General features: G+C 32.7%; 2 protein-coding genes across 2 annotated transcripts in view; one reads left to right on the forward strand and one right to left on the reverse strand.

The window, feature by feature from the left end:
* LOC108730585 (neurexin-3) overlaps positions 1–18,080 on the reverse strand; it is a 132,837-nt gene that overhangs the window by 24,721 nt on the left and 90,036 nt on the right. The window contains exons 14-18 of the mRNA XM_018460361.1: positions 12,422–12,744; positions 11,941–12,232; positions 4,801–5,094; positions 4,092–4,270; positions 3,083–3,254 (exon numbers count right to left, since the gene is read on the reverse strand). Of these exons, the coding sequence (XP_018315863.1) occupies positions 3,083–3,254; positions 4,092–4,270; positions 4,801–5,094; positions 11,941–12,232; positions 12,422–12,744 (1,260 nt within the window). The remainder of the gene's footprint in view (positions 1–3,082; positions 3,255–4,091; positions 4,271–4,800; positions 5,095–11,940; positions 12,233–12,421; positions 12,745–18,080) is intronic.
* On the forward strand, positions 8,260–10,763 carry LOC108730626 (uncharacterized). The gene is made up of 3 exons (XM_018460430.1): positions 8,260–8,848; positions 9,974–10,198; positions 10,727–10,763. Exons 1-3 carry the CDS (start codon positions 8,580–8,582, stop codon positions 10,731–10,733), a joined length of 501 nt encoding a protein of 166 aa, XP_018315932.1. The 5' UTR covers positions 8,260–8,579; the 3' UTR covers positions 10,734–10,763.

An 18,080-nucleotide genomic window follows, 5' to 3' on the forward strand; every position in this document is an offset into this window, starting at 1 on the left:
TAAGGAAAACCTCATATTTTTATCTTTCTAATTCAATATCCCAATCTGTGTTCTTTATCTACATTACGTTTCTTTAATAGCAAAACAAATAAACAAATAGGTGGAACAACTTATGTTCAGATAACATGATTTGAAAAATTAAAATATAATAATATAAAATAATAAGAACAGAAACTTGAATTTTATCTGACATATATTTTCGTAGTTTTAGTCGTATGAAAATTATTCATTCGAACAGTCTCGACGTTAGTCGATTGCACTACTTATCGAGTTAAAAGCAGAAGATTTGATGAGTATTCGTTAAATATTAAACATATGTGCATATTTGCGAATTCTGCAATGTGCAAACGATGCCCGTGGGAAAAGCTCGTACACTTATGAAAATGCATCGTGCATTAGTCGACGATAAATTTGCCTGGGTCAGGAAAATGAGTGCAACGTAGCCTATTACGCATAATGCTGCCTCGTAATTAATATCTGTGCAGAAATACACGAATAGATGTATGAACTATCTGATTATATGGCGAAATAAATCTAGTTATCTGACGTAGCTGAATGAAAAAATATGGCGCTCAATGGAGCTGCGTAAAATCTTAATTTGATATACACAGATATGACAAAATATCATTTTAAATATAATTGCTTTATATGGTAAATAAGAAAACGTAATTTCAAACAAATCGTAGAATTACTAAATAATTATTGATATTAAAACCTTAAAAGAGAATGCTTAGTAGAAAAAATTATAAATTTATAACAAACAGAATATTGTATTAATCTGCAGTTGTTAAATTATATTAAGTAAACCGACAGTTTATTTATATGTGTGTAAACAATTTGAGTAATATAACTAAGTGAGGCACTTAAATATATTAACGCGGGCACACTACAGTATGAACAAATGCTATTCCTAGTAAACATGATATATGGGCGACATTACAAAATTAATTGCATACAGAAAGTAGAAATCCCGCTTTGCCGTTTGCTAATTAAATACGTGGCGTTTACCGTAGAAATTCTTTTCTGTTTGTACATATCTCTTTAAATTAATTAATTAATTTGCTCGTCGGCGTTTATTTCAATTTTTGACAGAGAAACGTGCAATTAATATTCCAACGTTTCATGCGCAGGTTGAAAACAAAATATGTCCATAGATACTAGCTGCAATGTATGTGTATATATAAATACATTTCAAAGAAACATATATACGTAAAACTCTCCTATCTTGTAATCATCTTTCATTCAATATAATTACGTAAAATTTCAATCAAAATAATGTAGATTAATTAATCTTAATGTAGACAGTTTAATATAAGGATTCTTGGTCTTAGAGATCTATTCGCTTAATTCATTGACCAATTCATCTAATTTCTCTCAAAGGATAATGGCCGCACAGGTATTAGCAGGATTAATATGAGCTCAGATCTCTTGTTAGATAAGCGAAAGCGTTTTTTAAAGGTCAAGTTATCAGGACAACATGTTATGGATGGAAATTTCAAAGCCTGTAAGAGAGTAAATAAACTTAGCTTGTGTTCGATAAAACTTCGATCACTTGGTCGAGCATCAGGATTTCATCTTGTCAACGGAACGAAAAGTATACTATCATATGTGCGTCAGGATACATTCTTAACAATTTTAAAAATATCAGATTTGTAACTAATAATTATAAAATTGTAAGATAATTATAAAAAACTGATAATGGTAATAAGATCTTTATAAACGCGAATAAAAAAAATATGAAAACTAATTATTTCAAGCAAATCATAAGTTTAGAACAAGAGATAGATTTTCTAAGATTTTCTAACATATATGATTTGATTTAATAATTTAATACGTATGAAAAAAATTATTATGTAATTGATAAGTATCTTCTATACAAGTATAATAAAATGGATCGTTAAGAAAAAAAAATATTAGAAAAAATATTATATTGAGAGAGAGAGAGAAGAATATTATAAAATATCTGATCTTAATTTGATATTTATTTTCCGTGTGACTTTTATGTTAAAAGCATTTTTTAAAATTTGCTTCTCATGATTTTGCTGTTGTATGCTTATATTCAGTCAATCGATCCATTAATTATAGAAGGCTCGTAATTATTATATTTACAATAAAATTACTAAAATAGATAAATGTCCTACAAGAATAATCTCTCAATCAATATCTTAATTTATGAAGTAAGGCATATTTGCAGATATAACGCAAATATAAACATAAATATAAGCAGATGTATGCAAATATAATTGTTTCAACAAATTATCTATTTTTTAATTTCAGCGATGCTAAACAAAAGACAGCGGATTTAAATATCTCAAACAAACTTGTACATTTACTCGTATCAATGAAAAATACTGCGAGCGCCAAGGAGAGCTAAGTGCAAATCTCTATAAATTTTCGAATCAACAATACATCCGAGTGCAATTGTGGAGGGAGGAGCGTTTCCGGATAATCGCCTGATAATTTTTAGTTAATCGATAAATCACTCCTAACACGAGCAAAACGCCTTTTCGTGGGAGAGGTAAGCGGTCTTTGCATTCGTGAAAAGGACGAGACAATGGCCGGGTCTCGTGAATGGCTGATCAAGGCCATTTCCCATGGTTAGAACGGGTCAATGTCCCGGTTCCACGATGCTCTTAAAAGAGCACATGGGACCCCTTCGTCTTCAGTTTCCCGGCAGTTCTCGTGCTGTCTGGATCGTCTCGTATTTAATGCACGTATGCGCGATATTTATTTAAACTTAAACGCGGTCCCTGCACTCTAAATGTTATGCTTCATGTGATTTATTGTAATTTGATCTATTATATCATAATTAACAAATGTATGATAATTGCGGAGATGATCGTCGCGCTTTTTCCACCTTGCTGTTTATTTATGAATCGAGAAAGTTTGTGGAGTTTTCTTTTTGACATATGTGATGCTAACTTATTAATATTTCAAACTGTATTTGATATCTGACAATACTTTATATTATAATTTTTTTATCACACACCTGACATAAGCTTGACAAGACGATCGATCGGCGATAGCTTATCACGCGTCGCAATATTGTTCCCTGAATATACATTATGCAAAAATTACTTACCCGATGGATGATTAGATTGCAAATTGTAGTCATCGACTTGTAATGTGCTGTTCGGCCCAGTTCTGGTAAATCTAACCACGTGATATTGGTTGTCGTTAACTTTCACGCCAACTTCGCCTATTGGATGATCGTTGGTACCCATATTATAAACCGCGAAAACGTTACCTTCCACCTGTGAAACGAATAAATTATTCATTTCTGTTACATTGAAATTTGATTTTTTATTCGTGCCAATTACATTAAATCATTAGAATAGAAATTTACAAAATTAAATAAATTGATCGATTAAAAAGAACGTTTAATATGCTAATTCATATTGTATAAATCTAATAATTATGCATTTCAAAAAATCTATTTAACTAATACTATTATTTATATATGTACATACTAAATCAGAGATTCCCAAAGGATAGGTCGTGACTCGAGGGATCGCAAAAAGTTTTACACTATTAAATTATACTTCATCACTTTGCGTAGCTGTACAAACTTGCTTACGTGCATGTTTTTTCATACATACGTAAAGCTAAATTTTCAATGATGGTAGAAATTAAAACGAAATTTCAAAATAAATTTTAATTATCAAACTTCTTGCGTCTAAAAATAACTCGCATCGATGTCAACTTCAAAAAAACATTCTGTGTTCAGAACAGAAATAGGAAACAAGGGCATTCTTATCACATCCGTCATTATAGTATTAACTTATCTCGTTATCTGAGAAATATATAATATTTATAAAATTGCATCCAATAAAAAATAAAAAAAGTAGGAATATACATTAAATAAAATACATAAATAAAATGGTATAAATTAATTAACTTATTCATCTTCTGTTTTTTTCATAAAGCCAGGTAATTGCGAATGTTCGTTTTAAAAAGTAGGTCGCGATCTATACAAGTTTGAGAAGCTCTGTACTAAATTATATAATCTATATACACATTGTATATATGTGCATTATATAATGCTTAATAATACTGTATAATGTGTAAATTCAATTTTATTATATACTAACAATTTCGATTTCGAGATAATCGTTACTCGACGCAGATTCTATTCTAAGCAATACAGCATCATTAACACTGGTAACGAAACCCAAGGCCACAGTATCTCTTTTCATTTCCGGTCGACGATCAGGCGGAAAGGTATACGTGATAATTCCTCTTCCGGCTCCAAATTCGTAAGCGATAGCCTCTGCGAAGTGAAACATATCGTTAAAGTGATGTTTCATCTGTTATATATTAAGTGCTGAGATTATTTTCGCTTCGTTATAATTATCATCCTATCATATAGTAATTTAATTTTCGTCCTAAAGTGTATTTTTAAAAATGTCCTATTTATCAAGTTTCATCAATAACCGATTAATTATGGAAAATATTTACCTCTCGGCGAAAGAAATCGGTTCTAGCCAAACTATGAACTAATTTTACATCCCTTTAATATTATTAGATTGTAGAATAATCAAATAATCAAACTTTAGTAATTTTATAGATAATATGTGTGTGTGTGTGTGTGTGTTATTATTATAATAATGTAGTACACGCATAGAGTGATATTGATAGATAGCATATTCAATAAAATATTAATTATTAATTAATTAGCGATTTTGTATGTAAAAGGAACAGCGTGGACGAATAATCTTTTTTTTCCTCTCTTTTTCCCTTTTTCAAAACAAATGCGAATACAAGCGTCTCTATATGTTTCTCTTTTCTCTATTCCTTTACCATCGTTACAAGTTGGCCCGGTAAAACTCGTCATGTCACAATCGCATGTGTAGCTATTCCACTGTTGCACGCATGTTCCATGATTGGCACAGAGATCATGAGTGCACTTCTTGCCCGGATGTATGTTGGTGTAAATGTCGCATCCGGATGTGACGAGAGAACTCGGCACGACGGCATCGGTAATGAGGTCGGTACTTTCCCCGCTGAGATCCAACGACGCCAGACATCCCTCAAATCCGTGACGGCTGAGAATCTGTTTTGGTAATTGGCCATATTGCGCCTTCTCCACTCCACCTGAAATAAACGAAACGTTAAATCTCTCTTACGTAACTTGTTTGACTTTTTAAAAAACAAATCCTCTCTCTCTTTTTTTTCCTTTATTAATTCAGCTGGTCTGTTCAAATTTACTAAACGATCTCATATCGGTTCGTTTTATATATGATTAAAAAACCCTAAAAAATATAAAAAATTCACAGAAAAAATCTTATATTAACAGACGAAGTCATAAAATATCAGAGGAAAAAATTTGTTAAATAAAATATTAATATAAGAAAATTAATTACTCTTTAGTCAAACAAATAGATCAACAGAGTTAAATATATCAGTATATGTGCTGTTGTGATTGACGGTTACTTTGATTTGACATTTTTTAAAGTAGTATCATCCTTTAATCATTAAATCACCATAAAACGGATATTCAAAATGTTTACACATTCGTTTGCATTGTGAGTCGCGACATAAAGCTTGTCGCAAGATGAAATTGCCAAAACGCAGACAGGATGTCGCGCTTGACATAAAATATCGAAACCGAAATTCGATAGTTAAATCAAAATCATCTCTCTCGCAAACTCTCGCAGCCTTGCGATATCCGCAGGCCTCTCGGCAATCGCGGATATCGCGGGTGTTCGACGAACCGAGACGACCACACGTCCGGTCGATCTCGCCGCCATAAATCCTGCGGGATCGCAGCTAGTCGAAAATTATTTCGACGGTCACACATTATACTCCGTATGACCGCGTGTGCAGTTCGAAACGCAACCGCCTGGCCAATCAGCTTGTATGCAGTGTGAAAGTCTCTCATCCAAAATGCTATATATATATATGTGTATTAAAGAGGGATTTTACGGATAAAACGAAATGCAGTATCGCAGCATCCTTTTTCTCTCTATTATAATATGTAAAAATACAATAAATTTTAAACAATGAATCTGAATAATAAATTAACTAAATAATATAATAAGATAAAGAGACAAAAATGAGCAAGAAGTAATGAAGATTTGAATAGAAACATGTCAATTTGATGTGTAGTGAGACAAATTTCAATTGAACAAAGTCTTCACCATTGTAATTATGTAGACTTAAATTTTTAACTGATTATCGCATCATATGAAGCTATTAGAGATATCTTGATGCAATATAATCTTGTTTGATAATTAAATTCAATCAGAGTGAAATTTTGGCCGAATTTTTTGCATTGAACTGATCTCGCGACACGCGATCGCGGTTTGGCAATCACTATTGAAGAATAATTGATGACTGATTTGCCAATTTATGTCAGCCCGACGGTGATCGATAGATTTATTAATGAATTAAGCAACAAGAACGGTATGATATGGATCTAATTAATGGTGATTCATAGCGCGCTATGCTGATACCGTAACTGAATTTCGGATCATTAGTCCAGACATATAGAGATCTATCCTATCTATGCTATGAATTAGAAATGCAAAAATATCTGCATCATAAATGCTTCTTTGTCAGTCGAAATCGTTCATATAAAATCATAATTTATTGATGCTTTGAAAAAATCAAACTATATTATCTATCGTCAAGAAATCGTAAGCTTTTTCGTAACCCGACATTGTTTCTCATAAATATCGCAGGAAACAGAATGAGATATCCAAATCAGTGATGCACAACCTGCGGCCCACTTGTGAATTTTTTGCGCGGATTCATCTAAATAATAAAATAATTCCATAGATATTTATTATGAAGATAAAATCGACTTCTTCACATAGATTACCTACATTATTTATTATTCGAAAAGTTATTATGCACTTATACAACGCGATAATAATCATCGCGTGACATTTCTCTCCTTTTCCTTCAAATTAACTGTGTAATTGCATCAGAAGAGCAAAAAAATTCAAATGATAAATAATTCCTACATCATATCATATGAAATGACAATGAAAATCTAAACGATCGAAATGACACGCTATTATTAATGTTACACAGAAATTGCATCATGATCAAATTACCTCAAATTATATTTCTCTAAATAATTCATAAAATAATCGATTAGCTTTTTTTATTGATGCTCAAAAATTTACGATGAAATGGCAATTATACAGTCAAAGCAAGCACTAAAGACAACAACTCAGTAATTTACGAATTTGCACCGATAATCGACATCTTAAAATAAATAGAGATAAGTTATCGATACGATCAGTCGGCAATACATGTTATAGTGACGGGGGCGGGGGTATGAAGAAAATTATTAAAAAAAATAAAATTTTTAGCGTTTCCTTATAAGAATTTAATACTGGAAAATAATGATTAATTACTTATTTTGAATATTAAAAACACTATTGTTTAGTTTTTAATACTCGAAATAAATAATTTTTAATATTAAATTGGATTTTCGTAAGGCTTTAAGTACGTAAGTATATTGAACCAAAAAAGGTTCCAATCATCATTTACATTTCTACAACATATGTATGTAAGGTAAAGATTATCGAAAGCATGCCCATTGTAAATAATTATCCAGAATAAGGTTACCTTATCAAATATGGAACGATTGCATGAAATGGCATGAATGTATTCGTAATATTCTGGAGCTCGTAATGCAGTTTGTATTGTAAGAAAATAAAAACAATGTTAAAACAATATAATTTTACAAATATTTGTTATTTTCCACTTCCTTCCGGTAATTTCAATTATAATTTATTAGTACATTAATATATCTTTTAATATAGTATATTAAATTTTTTTCCCTATTAAAATGATTAATTCTAAGTAAAGTTGAAGTTGTCCGAGTTTCTCGAAAACAAAATCTTATGTAAAAGCTCCATCCTGCATTTTTCACTTTTTTCATATTTACTTCTTTATGCACTCTTTATATAATTATAGCTTTTTTAATTAAAAGGCCAGCCTGTATAAAAAAGACTAAAAAAATATAAAAGCAAATTAAAAAAAAAATTATTATATTAATCAAAAGGTTAATTCGATCCAAGCATGCTTTTCATGTTTTTACGAATAAGACTAGCGTGGCCGCGCTCTTATCAGCCAGCTGTATCGTTTTCAGGTATGACATATTCGGCGAGCTATAATTAAATCGTATTAATCATAATAACCGGTAAATCGCTCAATCACAAATTTCATCTTACATTGCGGTTGTGCTGCGGTCGAATGCCGGAAGTGCGGCTCTCTGAGTTAGTTAGAATCACGGGGCTGATCATTTTTATGCTTCAAGCAGTTGTCTATGTATCATCATCGAAAGTACACGAATTCATAAAGCGCTTGAACCGTTAATTGAGCTTGTCGGCGTCAAGCTAAAAAAGCCAGACGTCATCGCGAGAACCGGCGGAAATTACTTTGACGCGCTTTGACGCGTGATAAGAAGATAATAGTGGTGTTGTCATTCTCTCGAATCAGTATAATTCAGTATAAATCTCGAACTCGCTAATCACGTTGCCATAGTCGCTCCAGCACGTCACGAGATATATCAAATCGACGCGAAAATTCAATAACTTTTATTTCATAAGTTATCGGTCGTTATGTCTCTTCGCGAACTCGCCATTCGCGTTCTGCTAATCTCGATTGTTCGTTTCTCAACGACGTCGATCATCCGGCCGCAAAGATTGTACATCGTACGAGTTTCGCCGGAATCAGCGAGGAGCCTGGAACATATTCCGGACAAATGGAGGACAGTGCATCTGAAGTTCAAAGCCCCACAAATCGAGATTCAATTGATGAAGGGTTACGTCTCGTCGGACGAAAATTGGATGTTTGCTACTGAATACAAATATTCGGGCAAAGATTATAAGTACGTATGTAAACGTGATAAAAAGTATATTCAAAGACATGCTCGTTCAGGTCGGGATGAATTAGCTTTTAGATTAGCGTCTTTTATACGAACGATGAAATAATTATGATGTTCTCTCAGAGTTTATTATACATGAAAAGAACAATTTTGTTACACGGAAAGAACGATTTTGTTGAAATTCAACTAGATTTGAAAATAATTTTATTGAACCATCAAAATAATTTTATAGATCGCTTAAGCTTGATGACAACGTTGCAAAAAGTTTTAACAATTCAGCAATCAGCTTGAGTGTTTTACATCGTTATTTTGACGGTCAAACAAAATTATTTTCAGATCTGTTATTAACAGTTTATATAATTTCAGTCCGAATAAAATTTCAGACCTTCCTGCCTCTTTCCAAATTCACAAACAAACTTTTCGAGACCATTTACCGATCAATTCATCCAATAATTGATACGACAGGATGGATAAAGAAAAAAATTTTTTATTAAAGCTTCAATTCATATTTAATTTTTACTCTACATTTAAATTATAAAAAAAGGGAAACCTCGAACGTGGCGATAGACGGAAGCAGAAATCAACGTAGAAAGTTAAAAGAATTCAAAATGATTATATGAGATGTGTGTGCATTATATATTTGTATTTATAATCAAAAAAGTAGAGTGAGAAAAAAATATTAGTTGACAAATTGCGTATTACATCTATATCTAGCTAAATTTTTAAATACTTGATTAAAACTGTTTCTTTTATGTAGACTTTTCGAAAAAGTGCATCATATCTGATATACAGGATAAGTCGCAATCTGAATGAGACATGTAAAGCATTTTTGGATTGTTTAACATATTCAGATCTATGTCTGATGATTCAATATCTTCAAGGGTCTGATATATAAGAAAAATTAAAACAAATGATCAAAAAATAAATAAGTTATAGAATATAAAATTAAACAATAAAGATATAATTCCAAATGTGTGTATTACTTAATGCCTCTGAGACGTGACATGTTCGATCCGAAAATGCAATAAAGCCAAAACTGAAAGACATTAACGATGTACATCCAAACGTTGTTAATGCTATAATAATATCGTTAATACGAATAATCTTACACGATCGTAAATCGATTAGTGGCGCGACAAGGATGACATCGACGACAAATGAGAAGAAAATCCCGCGAATTGAAAACGGTGATATGGAAGCGGAAGAAAAGGAGAAAGAGAATAATATTCAGGATAATATCGTGATGCCTGATAGATTTATCCCACAGATTGAATCAAGGAATATTATTACAATACCTACATACTGTCCGGAAGGGCAACGAAAAGATAGTAGAGGACGTTGTAGAATTGTCATGTGAGTTACCTCTTTCTTTTTAGGATAATCCTTAATTACAAAAAATTTAACAACCTTCTCGACAAAAAATATATATAATTGAAATATCTAATATTTGAATGGATCATTCTAGAGATTTCTCAATTTTGATTTTAACGATGAACGAATTAGAATTTTACAACCATAGAAAAAACTAAAGCAAATTTTCTTGTCTTGACACTAAATATTTTGAAAAAATATTGTTTTATTAAATTGTATGAATGTTCTGGATTGTATGAATGTTATCGGATTATTTTCTAAAAGTTAAGTTTGTCACATATAATGTCTCTAATATTAAAATTGTTAACATTTAATATTTTGTTTAAGAAGAAATTAACTGTAAATTGATTAATTGTAATATTAATATTATGGTTGAAAATTTTTAATTACTTTGTATGATATTAATTAAATTTCTATTAATTTGTGGGTTATAATCATCGAATTCCTAATACACCTTCAGTACATATTTATACAGGAGTTTAATAATCGATTTTATACTTTCTGTTATAGAATGTAAAAAAAGTAGAGAGACAGAGAGATGGAAGACAAATAAGGAAACAATTAAATAATTGAAGTTCTCCAGATATTTATTGTGAAATATCGAGGGCATGCAAATTACTTTAAATTAAGATAATGTGCAATTTGCTTTAAATTAATAAAGTACTATATTAAATTTGTAATCGATATGACGATCTTATATTTGGCATATTAGTTATAAAAATAAGTTTCATATAAATTGTCAAGTTAAAAACAAATTCTAATACACGTAATAAACAACACATTCGAATATGATTATATCTAAATGAAATTTATCTAAATTGAAACGACAATCTTATATTTGATATAATAATTATAAATTGTCAAATTAAAAACAGATTTATTTATACATAAATTGTCAAATTAAAAATAGATTCTGAGATACAAGTAATAATTTAGTATGCAATATCTAACTTTTAATTTATGATATAAATTCTAGATATAGCTAGACTGTCGATATTTTTGAAACTTATAAATTATTATGTTTTCAAAACGCGAGAACTAAATCATAAAGATATTTTTATATGTGTATAAATATTTTTGCTCAATAATAAAACAAGAAAGAAATAATTTAAGCATTCTTAGAGATAAGATTAAAGAATTTAAGAATAATATATTTGTCGGTATAGTCTCATCACTAAACAGGTTTTATGACAAACGTGGTAAGCTAAATGAGAGGAATGTGGTTATAATATAATTCATTAAACTAATTAAGAAACCAATACATAAATGACATATTTAACTTATACAATAAACGGATTGCAAATGTAAATCACGACTGACTAATTAAATTAAATTAATATCGCGTACACGCTGTTATTTTATTGTAGTAATATCTCTCGAATGAAATTGTCGAATAGAATCCTGATTAATTGTATTGCCGCGCGTTACATAACGGGTGGATTAAATAAAGGAAACGCGGCATTCAGATTATCATAAACATTATATAAAATGAAACGTTATATAACAAAATAAATTAATATTAAAAAATATTTTTTAGAAAATTTTTAGAATTATCCAGATTATATTAAGCTTTCAATTATTAACGACCAATTATACTTTTTGTGCAACGTTTATTGTTAAATTAATTTAGTATTGTTAATAAAAATCCTTTCTTTGTAGCAAAATAAATTTAAATCGTATAATTGAGTTATATATTATATATTATTTCTCCCTTCTCCACTTACCTATATACAAAATGCCATCGAGATCAAGATTCTCGTTGCTGCCTTGGCTGTTGACAGCGGTCACGTGATCGTCTACAGACAGAGTGTGCCTCTTTGCGGCAGGTCTGCCAATACTGACGGCGTGCCATTTGCCATCGTTCAACTTGGACTTCGAAGTGTCTCTGACTCTGACAGCTCCGTCGCCTAGGTCAAACACGTAGTGTACGTGTCCGTTTACCAGTTCGACCGCAATGAAATCATGCTCTCTTCCGGCGTTATAAAGGATCAAGCCGTTCGCTTCTCGCGTTTTAAACTGAAAAGTAATTTACAAGTGTAAGGCGATGAGTTCTCTCTTTTTCTCTCTCTGCAGATTGATTGAATTATATTCTTTTTACGATTGATGATAAAATCTTTGTGATAAAATGGACCGTGGTTCTTTATTTACCAAAAGCTCGCCATAATATCCACGACGTGCAAAAAATAGTAAAATACCAATTTTCACCTGGAAATAAATGTTGGTCTCCAAGTACGCTTTGAGTACTGGAAGTCCTACGAAAGTGTGCTTGGAGGTGAAGGTCACCGGATGATGAACCGGATGATTTCTTTTCCCGAACTTGCCGGTGACCCGGATGATAGGCGCGACGCCCTGATGTGAGGTTTGATGGCTCCCAGCGCTGCGCGCAATCTCCAGGTATGGATATCCGTTGAACCAGATCTGCTGCAGCTGGCCCACGAAATGCGGTATGTCCTCGCCCGCGTGAAGATATCCGCCTACGTGGAGTGTTCGAAATTCCAAGATGCCCTGCTTTCCCAGCTGCGCTTCCGCTACATTTGCATACAAACAGCCATTCATCATTAAATTGAAAAGCATTGAAACGTGAACCAAGTTTAAATAGAAAATAGTAAAATTTGGAAAATATTTACGACCTTATTGCTTATCTTCGTCTTCAATGAAAATAATTTAATGTTAAAAACTATATCAATTAATAATACAAAAATTATACGTGCATCATATCAAACTTAATTCTTTCATTACTGCGCTTCGAAATATTAAATCAAATGAGAAACACGTTATATATTATATTATATTTAATTTATATAATTTTTATTTTAGATTTTTTTTATTTGATGTACAGGGTGACAAAACATTTGGCTAGAAAGTTTTATGTGTGCATCAAATTATTTAGCTAACAAATTGACGTTATTTGTCGTCATTTTGATTGAGTTTTATAGTAACGTAAATTTAAAGAAACAAACTCTGGAATGTTAATTACATCTTATTAAATACTAAAAAGACTCCAAATATTGATGCAAAAGAATTAAAAGATTTTCATCCTTTTGGTGACCTAAAGACCTCTTTATTGGTTGCCTGAGAGAATATATTCATAAAAAAATGCACGGCTATCATTGATGCGGTCCTAAAGCGCTTTAAAGTTTGTATCAAAGCTAAAAAGATGGACATTTTGAATGTTAATTATTATCTTCGGTATTTAATATGATATAACTAACATTATAGAGTTTGTTTTTTCGCAAATATACGTTACTAATGATTTGATAAACACACACCTTTGTAGCCAAACTTTTTTGTGTCATCCCATAGTATATTTTACTTAGAGTATCTGTATACTCGAGTGTGTTTGCGCAATTGTGTACGTCAGTGTCTAGTGAAAAGATGGATGAAGAAGAGATTTGATCACTGGCCGAAATTTTCAAAGGTTCGTGAATGCACGAAACTTTAGCACTTAAACTGAACTATTGAACAACGCCGAGCTAAGACGGAGAACCGCATGTGTTTCGCTGTGCAGCAATTATCGTACCAGCGCGATCGATTGCGCTGAAGTAAAGGCCGTGCAGAGCTGCAATTTAGGCTATTGCCACCTAACCCAATATTGCCGGCACTCGCCGTCAGTTTAATAGGGTGATCCGAGGGACAGCTTTGCGAGGGTGGCTGTTTCACGGCGGCCACTGCGGCGAGGTTGTTTTGCAGGGGCCGATTGGGGCCAGACTGATTGGTAAACCAATCACGTGTGGTTCATATTATCGATATTAATAAGATACGACCGAGATATGCTCGATTGCATCAGCGTCCCGTTCCTATGGAAATGCCGCTAATTGCTTTGATTATCTTATATTATTTTCACATAAATACATACGTAATGTGAAAATTACACATGTATTTGCATTACGTGATATTTGCAACAGAGTCACTGGTTGTGATCCTCCAAACTGCATATAGTCTTCACGTCAATTTAAGCACGACGGTCTTAAATGGCCCGCTAACATGACAGTCGCAATATTGGCAGAGACATTATAACGACGTCGTCAAACGGATATGATATCGGTATTAAAAATGTCGATTATCGGGAGAGGATCGTATTAAGATCTCCGATATAAGATCTCGATATTGTTTGCTCATCCGTAGCGTGTCTCTCGTTCCGCTAACCGCAGAATTTGCGCACGACGAGAGAATCCTGAATTTCTGCGAAGTGGTTTACCGTTGATGGAATCGCGCGGGGATATAATTTACTTTATACTTGAAGCGTCGCTTTTGCGACGGAGTGCCACGAATGCCCCGGCAGACATCGACCTCCTCCCTCGATATCACCGATTCCGGATGCACTTTTCTCGTTGCGCAGCCGGCGGCGGCGTGAAGAGCATTTCAAGGAGTCGGTACGATAAAAAGCGCATTTGCATGCCCACGATTTGTAATCCGTCCGCTGGATGTCGGAAAATCGATGGCACTGACTCCTATCTACCGCTCGTAAATAATACGGTCGGCGAATCGGCGTAAACAGAGAAAAATGGACGTTCTCGTGCACGGCCGCGAGCAGAGAGAATTCTTTGCCTTGGAGAAGAAAACGCGTGCTTTTTTTTATCGATCATACACTAAGAAAAATTTCTAGTTGAAAATGGACGAATCAGAATTATCTGGTTAAATCTATTATAAAATTCTAGATAACTGGATATTCAATTATGATGACCAGAATTCTGATTGATATAATCAGAATCTTATTGGTTCATTTTCAACAAATTTTTCTTTCAACAAGTGTATAAGCGTATAAGTTTGCTCGCACAAAATAAATTCGAAAACGTAGAAATAGAATAAAACTTTTTTACACAAAACTTCACTTTCGTGGTTCATTATAAAAATATCAAGTTTAAGAGGTATTATATTTTCTAGGAGATTCTAAGAAGTCTCCTTCGCTCATAAAATGTCTTTTCATCCCTCTACCTTAAAATAAATCTGCTCTATATCTTATTCATTGTACTTTATCGCTCGATTGCCCCTGAGCTCCATATGGCTCGCTTATATGGTTGATACATTTTTCAGTCTCGCCACACTAAAAATATTTTTGTCATTTACAAACGAAATTTTCGTGCACTAATATATTTCTCACGTCTGACACATCGACCGAGTACAATAACGATCGCAGCCTTGGAAAAATCTTTGATTAGCATTCATAAGAGTGTCTCGATTCGAAGAGTCGCCGACAGAATGCAAAAGCGGACGCAATGCGCGATGCATTTTGAATTTGTGATTGCAAGAGAGTTGAGAGCACCCGCGGGAAACTTATAATTTAACCGATAGAGGAAGTGCAATCGGAAAAGGTGAAGTTTTAAGCTCTACCAAAATTAAAGACATGATATAAAAAAGGATTATAAACAGTTTTAAAATTGTTTCTTGAAATTGATTAAGCATACAAAGGAGTAATTACTCATTAACTCGTAATTATTTGTATTATATTAATTACGTACTCTTATTTGCATACGCGGGAGACTGTATAATTAATTATTTATTATAATTACACACATTAATTCGTTCAGAATGATTGTGCAATGAAATTATAAAATCTACATATAAATGTCGCGCAACATAAAAATGTAATGTCGGTGCTTTTCTTTGGTAGATACGCGCTAAGCGTAAATAATTTTTATTATTAAATTATTTATTAGTTTTTTATATATGTCATTCAACATTAAAATATTCAAGATGTACTATAATTGTAAGTAAGTATTCATAATTATTGAATAACTTAATAATCAACGTTAAATTTTTATAAACACAAACAAGTAAATTGTTTAAAAAGAAGCGTATAGATTTTATTTAAAAAAGTATAAATATATGTAAGATTTATAGGTAAGTAAAAATACAAAATGTATACTTAACAAATCTGTGCATTAAATATTTTTCTCTCTCTTTCGTTTTGCTAGAATGACATCAATCTTTCTAAGTTTTGTAATATTGGCTATATCGACAAAGTCTAAAGTGTCAGATAGCTGTAACGTATGTTCCAAGTTCTTAGTTTCAGGAAACTACTATTTTGCAACAAACCAGTAGTTTCTAATACGCCATTTGTCCCATTTGCACAACTTACGCGAGTGCGATGAGAGAGGTCTCGAAACTTGCGTGAAAAATTGCTCAAGAAATTTTTAATTTCGTGCGCCTGCTCATCGATCTTACGAAACTTTCTCGGCGATTTTCATTAATTATTCAAATCCATGAAGCGGCCAAACTGACGCAATTATTCGTCTCGTAGCTTGATGAACTATTCGAAGATTCTATACATGTAAAAATTATTTTCAAAAATACTTACGAGACTTAAATTAATGTAATTAGAACTTGCATGCAAAAAAATGTCTGTGTGTGTGCTAATTTTAAACATAAAAAGTACGTAAAATTACTAGTCCAAAATGTTACATGATGATTTATTGTAAATTAATAAAACTAAAAACTTTTTCTTGATCGTTCAAAATTTCTTGCCTTTGAGGCAAATGAAGTACTGCTGTTATGGTATAATATTGAGAGCTACAAGAGAACTACTCTTTATAATAAAGAGGACTTCATGTTAATAATTTGTGCGAGTCTCTCTACATTTTCCCAAAACAAGCGAAAGATTTATAAAACTGTCACACTCAATGACTCATTCGATCATCGCCAACAGCGATAGCCGAAAACGACAGGACGATTTAACTCTGAAATGCTCGCCGTGCCAATTTCCCCGACTCGTCGGTCCGACAAATAACAACACTAATAACGGGCACGAGCTTGCGAGCGTGTGGTGGGCGATGATCGAGAGAAGGCGGAAAATTATTTTCCGCGCGATAGCGTCGTTTCTACGCGAGGCCACGGCCGCGTCGTACGGTCCTCGCATAAATCTTTGGTAGACCGAATGATCCCGCCGCGGTGAATCCACCGACTGATAAATCTCGATGTGGAAATTGATTATCGGACGGGAATTCTCCATGACGGCTCCACCCTCGCCTAGTGTACACCTGTATTTATACGCTCGGGGCAATTTGGTCGTACGATGCAGTTAATCCTACCCTCTTTCTCTCTCCGCGTTTCCTCCCCATCGTTATCCTCTCTCCTAGTACTTCATGCTTTTCCGTCGAGTATACAGACGTATACGCGTACTCGATTCCAGTCAAATATTTTTATTTTCTAATTTTGAGGACGCCGTAACTTTGTCATAAAATAATTAAGTTCGGCATTTGCGTCTATTGTTGTTTCCTTATTTTTTCATGCGCGAGCTTTTGGCTGTAATTTTTTATTTTTCTAAAAGAGAACCTGCTGCAGAGGTGACTAAAATATAAGAGAGTCTGCCAGACAGTCTGATAAGATTTTTGACGCCGTCATGTAAGAGAATTTTTTAAAGAATATTTTGAAGGCTGTAAAGGTGATACTAAAGATTAAAAATTGTTCCGAGCTATTGACAAATATTGAAGAAAATAATGGAAAGCAATACTGAAAAATCAAATATAATTTCTTATAAAAAAAATATTTGTGTTACTTTCTAACATAATGAGCTATTATTAATATAAAAATTTGTATGAACCATTCGGGGCACGTGAAATGTTAAATTTAACACGAATTTTCAACTGTGTATATCTCTTCCGAGTAATATATTGGAATTTATGTCAATAATTTTTCTTTCTTTTAATCCTCTTTTATAATATTGCCAATTAGACCTATTATCGCGATTAATCACACCTACGAGAACAACGTATTCTAAGATGTGTTAAACGCGATTCCTCCCACATATCTGTCGATTTTAGCTTTCATATTTCCATGTGTGTTTTCTTTATGCATTTCTTTGCGACTTTTTTCTGGCTTCGCGACTTCCGCCGCGGAGATTCCGCCACATATTTATGCTAAATAA

The sequence above is a fragment of the Mycetomoellerius zeteki genome, unplaced genomic scaffold (assembly GCF_001594055.1).
Source record: "Mycetomoellerius zeteki isolate Tzet28-1 unplaced genomic scaffold, Tzet1.0 scaffold94, whole genome shotgun sequence".
Lineage (NCBI taxonomy): Eukaryota > Metazoa > Arthropoda > Insecta > Hymenoptera > Formicidae > Mycetomoellerius > Mycetomoellerius zeteki.